This window comes from Hydra viridissima, unplaced genomic scaffold (assembly GCF_058129835.1).
Source record: "Hydra viridissima isolate aposymbiotic clone 2 unplaced genomic scaffold, HvirCarnegie_v1 scaffold_2, whole genome shotgun sequence".
NCBI lineage: Eukaryota > Metazoa > Cnidaria > Hydrozoa > Anthoathecata > Hydridae > Hydra > Hydra viridissima.
Genome location: NW_028324301.1, coordinates 11,754,204 through 11,765,526, shown reverse-complemented (window position 1 = coordinate 11,765,526; position 11,323 = coordinate 11,754,204). Strand labels below are relative to the sequence as shown.

The following is an 11,323-nucleotide window of genomic DNA, read 5'->3' as shown; positions in this document are numbered from 1 at the left end:
GAATAAATTTTCGAAAAAAGTATTCTCTTATTGCGAGTAAACACAACCCTTCTTTCCTGTAGGTTAGCAGTTTTCCATCTTTTCTTTAGATGAGAGATGTGCTCCATTTTTTCTGTAGATGAGATGAGGTTTCTTATATACATTTACTTTCCATAAAAGGAGGATTAGTTTATATTTTATTAGATTATATTTTCTGCGTTAATTTCTATCTTCCAAGGTATAAAAGTAGAAAATCCAAGTTTATAAATCAAGTCAAATATGCGGAGCAAAAATAAATAAATTCAACAGGGTTAAATTTATTTATATTTCATCAATATTTTTCATAAATATTTTTCATCAATATTTTTTATCAATACTTTTCATCAATATTTTTCATCAATATTAGAAAACGTTTTTATCACTTAAACTATTTAATAGAGAGGAAACACTTAAATACTTCAAAGAAAAATTTTTATATTTAGGCAAGGGTTGCGTGAATAAATGTTAAAAACGGAATAACTCAATCAGCTTTGAAAACCCGCCTAATGAAAACTCGAGAATTAAGTTAAATATTTGATTTTAAAACTCAATTATTAAACATCTGATTGGTTCAAAAAAATCCTAAAGTCTATCACACTTCCGCAACTTAAAAACTTTAGAAAACCTTTATCTTTCTAGTAAGATCAGCTGTCGATCACGATACTAAAAAAAACCTTTCTTATATATATATACACATACACACACACACACACACACACACACACACACACACACACACACACACACACACACACGCATATATATATATATATATATATATATATATATATATATATATATATATATATATATATATATATATATATATATATATATATATATAACTAGTTAATTGGAAAACTCTGAGGTCTTAAAAGCAGATATTAGCAGGCAAACAGCAGAAAGTTATGCTGAATCTTTATACAGCCGCGGTTGGAGCAAGCGGCGCGTGTTTTAAAGATCAATTTCGATTTTCATTCGCTGTTTCATACACAATTTAATTTCTGAGTTAATAAAAAATATATATAGTGGGGTGCAAAAAAAAAAGCCACACTGACATTTTTTATTTTAAGTATAAAATGTATAATCAAGCAAAACAAAAAAAATTGGATGTGGCTGTCAAAAACACAGGAAAGAAGAGGAAGGTATATATATACACTAATATTTATATAACAAAAATCTTTAAAAATACGGAATAATATGGGCACATTTAATATTTTAGAAAACAACTAACGGATATAGAAATTGGACGAATTATTGAAGCTGCTGACCGAGGAGAGTCTCATAGAAGCATTGGAAAGCGTTTTAAACGGCAAAACTCCACTATTAGCAGATTGGTGAAGAAATATAAACAAACTGGTACAACTGATAGGTCTCTTGGATCAGGAAGAAAACCTAGCACTTCAAAAAAGGAAGATCGCTACATTCTTAACGCCGGAAAAAAAGATCGTAAAATCACATGTAGTGATATAAAACTAGATTTGAACCTTACTAATATCTCAAAGTGGACAATATCTCGTTGAATAAAAACATCAGGTGAATTTTTTTCTGGAAAGAAAATAAAAAAACCATTTGTTAGTGAAATCAATCGCAAAAAAAGATTAAAGTGGTGCATTGAGCACAAAGATTGGACATGTGAACAATGGGCTAAAGTTATTTGGAGCGACGAGTCTCCTTTCCTCTTGTGTTACAATGGTCGATCTCACTGTTGGAAATTAATTGGGGAAAAATTCAACCCCCAAACATGCAACGCAACCATTAAACATGACAAAAAGGTTAATGCATGGGGTTGTTTTAGTGCACACAAAGTTGGACAACTTTATCGGGTGAAAGGCACCATGGACCAGCATTTGTATCACAAAATCTTAGTTAATAAGATAAAGAACTTTTTCCTAATGGTGACTTCATCTTTCAACAGGATAACGATCCCAAAAATACAGCACGGTTGAATAAAAGATATCTAGAGTCTAAATTGATACCAGTTATGTCTTGGCCAGCACAGTCTCCTGATTTAAATCCAATAGAAAACTTATGGTCTATATTGGATAAAAAATTGAAAGATCGTAGGGCAACAAATGAAGATGAACTGTTCCAAACTCTTCTTGTTGGTTGGAATGCTTTGCCAAATGACTTATTAAAAAGACTTGTAGATAGTATGCCTTCTAGATGCGCAGAAGTCATAAAAAACAAAGGGTGGCCAATTAAGTACTAATACAACTAAAACTTGAAAAAAACTTGACAAATCCTAATTTCTTTTTATTATATGTAATATACAATAATATCAAAAGCATTTCTATCAAAATTGTCTTATATTACTTTTATTATATGAGTTTAAGGGCCTGTTTATATGGAAAGCGGGCTAGTTCTTAAATTCATATAAACGCAAAATAAAATTAAGTTGAAATAAGGACAACGTCGAGATCTCGGCAAACGGGCTGGACCGTTTGCCGAGCCAGCCCGCTTTCCATATAAACAGGCGCTAAGATATTTTTTATTGTTTTTTTATTAAAAAATTGAGTGTGACTTTTTTTTTTTGCACCCCACTGTATATATAGAGAAGCAAGGATCTGTCTGGCATCCTCTCACATTTTAACTATTAACTTAAAGCATTTTTTTTTTTTAAACTCAACTAAATTTTGTAATCTTAGGGTGTAGTAAATCTCAATTGCGAAGTTTATATTAAGAAAAGTTTTACTACCAATTTTTAACCGATGTATTGTTGGTCTTGCAGATGATGAAAAAAATAAAAATGAAAAGTTTGAGATCTTTAATTTGCTTAAAGTTTATTAATAAAATATGACTTTGAATTCACTTTCAAGTATTAATGTAAATATACCTAAAACACGTCTTAAAATGTGAAGATGACATTCGTAGAAACCCAAGTTTAAGGAATCTTGGAGCGTATCTTTTAAAATGAACGAAATCATTTTAGATTAGATTTCAGGATTCCTTAAGCTGAGGTTTCCACCTTTTTGTGCCTCCGTAAGCAAAAAAAAGATATTTTCTACACGTAAACAGCTAGAAACAAACAGATTGGGTTAAAACATAAATTTTCTTGAAGGTTTATAAAGTCCACGCTTCATCAAGCTTCTGTATTTAACTAGATACCTAATTAACAAGTGGCTTTCAAGATAAAAATTATGCTTCACCTATCTTATTCAGAATAGTTATTCTTGTTTTTACGACTATTTTTTAATATTTGTTTTAAATAATTCTAATTCTCTTACAATAAACGGTGGATTTTTCAAAGAGAAGTGCAAGGGTTGTTACAAGTAGTTGGAAGGTTTTTTGAAAATAACTTTTTCTAGAGTTTGAATAGCATTTTACATTTTCTCCGTAGAGAGAAAGATACAATTTACAATTAGGTGCTTATAAGGGGTTTGATCTACTTGCTTTTCTTTAGAAAAATCGGGGAGATATGGAACGAGCGTGCTAATGAACAAAAATGGAAAGGTTTTCAATAAGGAAATCATTGGAGCGTGCAATAAAAGTACAGGCGTCTAATAGCTGCACATACTCGACATGGTTTTTTCAAGTCTCTATTATACATGAGAGGATGAAGTTATTTTTAGGAAGGTATATAAGTATATGTAAATATATAAAATTGTGAAATGCTCTAATTTTGAAATAGCGTACTTCATTTTAACTAAAAAGCCTTGTTATAAATAAATTGCATTTTAAGTTTTAAAACGTTTTTAGAATGTGAGCAGCAAAACAGTAAATTAAACTTAAAATGAGATTTGTCCAACAAGCCAGGCTAGTGTTTCTTTTTTTATACCCTGCTGTTGCATCATGTAAGTCATACTTCAACTCTTATATAAACAGTTTCACATTTTTTTCTAACCATTTATATAAGCACATCGGCATTTCTCAAAAATAAATTGTTTAAAAAAAAGGTGTTTTTTTTTTATTGCACTAAGTCTCTATAATTATTTAATCAATTATGTTGTATTAATAGGGTTAAACAAGCTTCCCATATCAAAGTTTCCTGATGATGTTGACCATGTAAGTTAAAAACTGTACTTTGATTGAATAACTGTATTTTGACTGAGTAGTGCATCGCGCTAAAGCCTTTTAACTATAGAGAGCTTGTAACAGGCGTAGCAGTCGAGAACTCATTGCAATTTTGATATTCTTTTTTGTAGGCTGTTGCTGGCTGTCAGGAAGATAACTTATATTTGCAATGCCATAATCGTTTTAACAAATTAGAAATTAGTAAAGTATTTTACGGGCGCGATGACATAACTATATGTAGTAGTAGAGTGTTGGAATCTAAGAAAAAGTGCAACCAGACTACTCCTAATACAGTAATTGAGAAAGTCAAGTTGATGTGTTCAGGTGAAAATAGATGCAAAATCCCTGTAACTCCAGAGTTTCTGGAAATCAAAAATGAGTTGATTTGTCCCGATATAAGAAAGTATCTGAAAGTTTTTTACACATGTCGCCAAAATGCTAAAATACACGAAGCTTGTACAGGAGGATGCAGCAGTAAATGCTACCCCCAATGTTCTGAAACTTGCTGTAATCTAAGCTCTTTAACGCAAACACTTGAAGCTAGTCATGATTTAACAATGACATGCCCAGGAAGCTGTCCTCAATCATGTGCACCTATGTGTCAGCCTACATGCTGTCAAAGTTTTGAACCGGTAAAAAACCAACCATTATTCTGTCCTAATGGTTGTCAAAGTTCATGTGCACCGCTGTGTTCTCCAGGGTGTTGTATATTGAAAGTTTTTCCTACAGCAAATTTGCAAAGTTTTAGACAACCTGTTCCAAAGCTGCAATATGATGTTTATCGATGTGACAATGGTTGTAACAAAGCATGTGCTCCTTTATGTCAACCCACATGTTGCGAATCGCATCGCCTGCTTTTGGAAGCCGCCCAACATGAAAGCTCTTCATGCCCAACAACTTGCGTAAACAATTGCGGCTCAAATTGTCCGTCAAACTGTTGCAAAAGCTATCATTATCCGTTATCTAATGCAATTTTAAACCAAGAATTTGATATTTCCATACCTTCGCCATATACCTATACACCCTCTCCTCCAGCTCAACCATTATATCAGCAAGAATGCGCTTCACCTTGTTCACCAGCTTGCGCACCATTGTGTACATCAGGATGCTGTAGTGGTACTGAACCCCAACCCAGTATACAAGTCGCTTGGTGTCCCTCACCCTGCTCTTCTTCTTGTGCACCAGCATGCCATAGCGGTTGTTGCAATCCTCAATCTTCTTCATCGACAACATTACAATCACAACAACAATATCAATATGTAATACCTCAACAGTATATGCAAGCACCGCAGCAGTACATGCAAACACCACAGATTCAAATAACATCTGCTAACAGTTATTTGTTCAATCCAGCTGTATCTCCGGCTGTATCTCCGGCTGTATCTCCGGCTGCATCTCCGGCTGTATCTCCGGCTGTATCTTCTATGTTTCCTATTCAAACAACAGATCTATACAAAACCGTGTCAGCTCCCCCAATTCCTCCATCGATGCCTTACTTATACTTACAGCAACAGCAACCAACTTGCCCTATCGGCTGTAGAAGTACGTGCATGAATTACTGTCCACAATTTTGTTGTCGGAGCACAATAAGTAAAAGCGATTTGTTCAAGAGCAAAGAACTACTACAACGTAAAAAATATCAGCAAATGCTAGCAAACTTTAGAGCAAAGCAAATACAAAAATATTATCAAGGATGAAACACACTTATTTCGTATTTTTAATCTGCAATTTACCAAACCAATGTCGGAATACCAAAATAATAGTAGCAAAAATAGAATCAAATATATTATGACCTTGTAACTATGTTATGCAAAACCCGTTTCCAGTTGATTAACATTTTAATGCTTTATAGCAAAAGTAACTTTATAATTTCAGCAGTATTTTGTAATGTCAGTAAAGGTATCAATCAAATTTTGAATGTGGATCATATATTGACTGTAATTGAATTACACAGTTTTGTATTTTTAGTGGTTTTTAAATTTTGTAATTTTTTATAAATTATCTTCATATTTTTATTGTTTCAGAACCTTTTTTTTTTTGAAAACTAAAAATTTTCTTTTTAAAAAGTTAAACTTTTCGACTGACTTCAGTTAACACGTACTTCGCGTATTAACGTTTAATAACACGTATTAACAAGTATTGACAAGTAAAAACTTGTATTACCATACGTTTAAAAAAATTTCTGCATTAAATACACACTGTTGTATAAAAAAGAGATAGTGGCCTTTGAACTTATTTGAAAATGCCACCTATATCGGGTGAAAATAGATATATTCTACTGTCCACAAATGCAAATTTCGATATTCAAACTAATACGTTTATCCAAAGGATACTTGCCAGTGTTTTCTTACTGTAACGATATGCAGTTGTCAATTACCTGATCAGTATCAGAACTAATCAGTGAATGATGACTATGTTAGTAAAAACTTAATAAAATATAGTCGTCTTTATTACAAGCTATTTCGGTAGTATGACACCCATGGCAAAAATGATTGGAAAATTTGATGGATCTGGCGATGCACAGTGGGCCAGAAGGTGGACAAAATGGGAAAAATTTTAGTTGTCTAATCTTGAAAACTTATTTAATTTTAGTATCTATATATATTAGGAGAAATTTATTGATAACTTATTTATATTAAATCCCTTAGTTACCAGGACTCTAAGCATTTGAATATTGAAATTAAAAAAAAAAAAAAAAAAATTTTTAATAAGTAATTAACGATGATATCAACGTTGTGTTATATTTCAATTACATCTACGTTTTTGAAACAAAAAATTAGTACATGTTATTCTAGAGTATATAGAGATAAGAAAAACCAAATTTGTGAAATAAATTTGTCATAGCATGTTATCTCAGTTATACTTTGAAAATCACAGATTAAAAAAAAAAAATTCCTTAAGAAATTTGTTTTTTGCCGCACTATAACTAATAATTACCACAATTTGCCATGTGCTATCTTATATTTATTTGATCTATATGATGCTTCAATTGAGTTTTAATTGATTGCTCGTCCCCTTAAATCCCCGTTCAGATTTTATATATGTTTTAACTTGGTTGCTATGGTACTAAATTTTGCATGGCAACAACTCATTTTTACATTAACGTTGTTTTAACAGTATTTTACATGCGCTAAGTACACAATATTGGGGGTATGTATTAAAATGAGATTCACAATTCTTATGAGATTATTTTTTTTGGTTAGTATGGATACCTTACTTTGCATAGCATAGCAACAACATATTTTCGGTAGTTGTTAGTAATTTAATTACTAACACTGACAGTAATTTAATTACTTTTAATTTTAATTACTAGCACTTGTAGTAACTTAATTAATAACAAGTATCAGTAGTCCGGACGGCATATATATTATAACATTAAACTTTTAAATACAAAATACTTGTTACAATAATAATTTAGATATGGTTTTATTAAACTTAGACATTCATAATTTTCTCCTAAAAAACAATCTTAGTATTTCAAAACAATATATTTCTGAAGATATATTAAAATTTATTCAGCCAAAATTTGCTGATTTTAAAGACGTTGATTTTAGACACGCTGTTCAACGATTTGTTTACTTGTATAAAAAAAAGTGGAAATCTGCAAACTATACTGTGAAAAATTTTGAAAAGAAGTTTGTGAGCTGGCTTAATGAATATTTAATTGTCAGAAAAAAAGACAATGAACCAACTGCAAGTAGTCGTGGTCGAAAACCAGTTGCATTTGATAATAGTTCTAATAAAACTAAAAAACGGCGTGTATCTTGTTTAAGTGAATCTCATTCATCCAATGAATTATTTTTTGCTGCTAATAAAAAATTTAGAGATGAATCTATTATTATTGCTGCCAAGAACGTTTTAAATATTTCAAATACAGATAAAGCAACTAAATATTCAGCAGACGAAGCACTGGCTTTAATATATGATGCAAGTCTGACAAAAGCTTCCTATCAATTGGTTAGAAGCGGAGCCTTGGAGAAAGAATATAACATTTACCCTGCTTACAATGATGTCAGAGATGCAAAATTGAAATGTTATCCTGCAAACATAACAGTGGAGGACTATTCAGCTTCAGTTCCTTTAAAAGATTTAATAATTCATACTTTGATAAGAATCTGTGCAGTTCGGGAACCTGTGCTAAGGCACTTGATATTGAACGACAAAGCAATAAAAACAATGACACTAACGTGTAAGGCTGGTTTTGATGGTGCTACTGGCTAAAGTATTTATAAACAAGTTTTATCAGAACCCGACATTAACAGAGATTTAAAGCGTGAAGAATCACTATTTATTACTTGTCTAGTACCATTAGTTTTGACTGGATTTAACAACAGCAACGAAAAGGTGCCTATTTGGAAAAATCAAAAGTCGTCCTCCACAGCCTATTGTAGACCCATAAGATTTGCATACAAAATGGAATCCAAGGAATCTGTGATTGAAGAAGATCAGTACATTAAAAGTGAGATAGAAAGCTTGGGAATGATTTTATTTGAGGTTTGTAGATCTTCTATTGAAGTAATTTGTATTATTGAACATACAATGATTGATGGGAAGGTTCAAACGATATTATTGTTTTATAATTTTTTGATGCAATTTAAAGTTGACAATGTTTTCTTGCACTATTTTTGCTTTTATTATTCCTAAAACATTATTTACCTAAATACTCAATTGTTATTCAATATAGGTGGGACAAAAATCCGATAAAATATTCAAATATCAATTTACCACTTTGTAACTAAGGAGAGTATCCGGAAACTAAGCAATATAAGTATCCATAGCAACTAAATTTAAAAAATTATCACTTTTGTAAGAAGTGTGATCTCATATTGGTACTCATGACAAATTTAGTGAATATAGCACTTATAAAATATCTGCAGATAACAAAAATAGGTTGTTGCTAAGTAAAAAAAGGTATCCATAGCAACGAAATAAAAAAATATTACCTTCATAAAAAGCGCAGACATCATATTAGTACTCATACTAATTTTAGTGAATATAGCTCTAATATTAAATTAGTTACGAATTTTGTCCAGTAAAAGTGAATTCTGGCCCACTGTGCGATGTGGTAGTATGGCTGAAAAAAGTTAAACTGGTCTGAGAGTTACAAAAGATTGGCAATCTTTCTTTAATAATTCCGTTATTTTTTGGAAGGAAGTATTTTCACCTTACTTGAGCAGCTTAGCTATAGCAATAAAACCTCCGCTGCTGATATTGAAAAAGTTTTATTGTATGCGTTTGTAGTGAAGTTTTGAAGTCTACAAGCTGTTCAGGGATCGGAGATGGAACGAAAACAAATCTACCATTTTTACATGCCAGTTTATGCCAATTTATGAGGCTGACAAAAGTTGAAAATAAAGAGTTAATCCAACGAGCGTTTATAACTGGATTGCCAGGTAAAACTTTAAAGCAGCTACGAGTGCAAGAAATAATATTTGGGATTAACTTTTAAAATGTGTTAAAACACGCAAGAGTGCTTTTGTAAGAACCAACGAAACAGGAATGTGTTTCAGTAACAATCTCTGGATTTGTATCTATAAGTTATAAAAATATTAGTAGATCATCTTCATCCTTTAATGGTTTTAACTGCTGTAACTGTGGTAAGCCTGGGCGTGTTGTCCGAAACTATTTTTTAAAAAAAACAAAGTGTTAATAGAAGAATATGATGTTTTCGATGTAAAAAAACTGGTCATGTTACGAGATTTTCTCATCGCAATAGAGAAACGCTAGTGGGGACTTTATAAAAACTTCTAAAAAAGTTTGCATTCTTCAACTTTCAATCTGTGTGTATTATTTAGATTTTATTATTAATTACATTTATTTATAATTATTTACATTTTGTTAATAAAAGTATTATAATAAAACAATAGGTAATAATAAATGTCTATGATTTATAATAATTTTAACTTATATACACTCATTATAACTTATTTAATAAGTTTATTACCATACTATAACATTATCTTATTGTATACTTCATATAATCTTTTACCTTACCTTATTACTTATATATATATGCACGTTATATTACAACCTTTAATATAAAATAATTATTTAAAAAAACTAATACTATTTTATCATTTAGATAAAAAAAAAAGTCTTTTTTATGCTTTATTCATGAGCATCAAAAGGAAAAATGAATGTTCATCCTGGACAAAAAGAAGAAAAGTTATAGTTGAAATAAATAAAGTAAACAATATGATATGTGAACAGTTGACTTGAAAGAATCTTGGAATAAAAGAGTTTGAAGAAAGCAGAAGTAAAATGGGTTTAAATAGTTTTCAGAATATTTCTTTAAATTTGTCCATATTAGTTGATTATGCAACAGTTCCATTACAAATGTAATTGATGATAAAAATAATACCACTTGCAATCAAAATTCCAAAGTAGAACATTTTTTAAAGATCAAATCAAATTTAAATTTACAATCAGATGAAGAAATAGCTGTTGTAGCTCTCATCAGGATGATTAAGAAATGTACTTTAAAAAGGGCTTAACCATAGATGATAATTCTCTTAGTCTCCATGACTGGATTTGATCATATTAGATCATGGCTATCTAGAAATACAGGCCTTGACAACGCGCCGAAACTTTTTTTGACTGGAAGCCGAGTGAAGCGCTAATAAATAGAGTGGATGTGGACAAGAAAAGCAAATTAAGTATATTATTAATTAGATCTAGGAGTCTTGTAAGTAAAATTATACAATAAAGTTCTAAGGTTAATAAAATATAATAAAGTTATAACATAACATATTAAAATTTAAATAGACTGAATGTCATGACAGTTTTATGACTTTTTGTCTTGACTCCTTGGAGCATCTTGGAGATTTAATAATTGCTAAATTTTTTAGAAATATGTTTGCTAAAGTGCGGCAGTGTCTTTCATCAATACCAAATTGAAACTTTTCCGATACAGATAAAAATTGTTTCATCAAAAATGATTGACAAAATTCTTCTGATAACTGCTCAAACAAAATAAAACAAAAAAATGCACCACTGAACAATGTTATCAAAGGGAATAACAAGACCACCTCTATTCAGGTCATCAATATAGGCACCACATTTTATATAATAAAATTTTGTATCAGTATAATCATAGCCATTTTTTCTTTGAACGTAACCAGCGATATATACAATTGAAAGCAATGATTCTGCTTGAACTTTATCTTCTAATTCTGGTAAGTTATCAAAAACCTCACATTCCTGCTCATTTAAATGTCGAAAACAATTATTACAGGAATGACCATTAAAACAATCATCAAAACACTGCATTTCTAATTGGAGAGAAAGTTTT

General features: G+C 30.8%; 2 protein-coding genes across 3 annotated transcripts; both read left to right on the top strand.

Moving 5' to 3' along the window:
• Positions 1 to 900: 900 nt before the first annotated feature.
• Positions 901 to 2,299, top strand: LOC149891925 (uncharacterized). Its single transcript, XM_090079706.1, has 2 exons — positions 901 to 1,163; positions 1,241 to 2,299. Exons 1-2 carry the CDS (start codon positions 1,129 to 1,131, stop codon positions 1,539 to 1,541), a joined length of 336 nt encoding a protein of 111 aa, XP_089935832.1. The 5' UTR covers positions 901 to 1,128; the 3' UTR covers positions 1,542 to 2,299.
• Positions 2,300 to 3,192: 893 nt separating this feature from the next.
• On the top strand, positions 3,193 to 6,098 carry LOC145186036 (uncharacterized). 2 transcript variants are annotated; one of them, XM_090078276.1, is made up of 5 exons: positions 3,193 to 3,301; positions 3,422 to 3,594; positions 3,718 to 3,812; positions 3,977 to 4,023; positions 4,164 to 6,098. In XM_090078276.1, the coding sequence occupies exons 3-5, from the start codon at positions 3,752 to 3,754 to the stop codon at positions 5,727 to 5,729; spliced, it is 1,674 nt and encodes a 557-aa protein (XP_089934402.1). In that variant the 5' UTR covers positions 3,193 to 3,301; positions 3,422 to 3,594; positions 3,718 to 3,751; the 3' UTR covers positions 5,730 to 6,098. The 2 variants fall into 2 exon arrangements, with proteins under 2 accessions (XP_089934402.1, XP_089934403.1); XM_090078277.1 differs by lacking the exons at positions 3,193 to 3,301; positions 3,718 to 3,812 and having other exon boundaries at positions 3,527 to 3,594.
• Positions 6,099 to 11,323: the final 5,225 nt, after the last annotated feature.

Excerpts from the sequence above, each read along its gene's own strand:
- LOC145186036 (XM_090078276.1), top strand. The coding sequence starts at position 3,752 with ATGAGATTTGTCCAACAAGCCAGGCTAGTGTTTCTTTTTTTATACCCT. Across the intron at positions 3,813-3,976 it reads ATACCCTGCTGTTGCATCAT|GGTTAAACAAGCTTCCCATA; the intron begins GTAAGTCATACT and ends TTGTATTAATAG. Across the intron at positions 4,024-4,163 it reads TTCCTGATGATGTTGACCAT|GCTGTTGCTGGCTGTCAGGA; the intron begins GTAAGTTAAAAA and ends TCTTTTTTGTAG.
- LOC149891925 (XM_090079706.1), top strand. The coding sequence starts at position 1,129 with ATGTGGCTGTCAAAAACACAGGAAAGAAGAGGAAG. Across the intron at positions 1,164-1,240 it reads ACACAGGAAAGAAGAGGAAG|AAAACAACTAACGGATATAG; the intron begins GTATATATATAC and ends TTAATATTTTAG.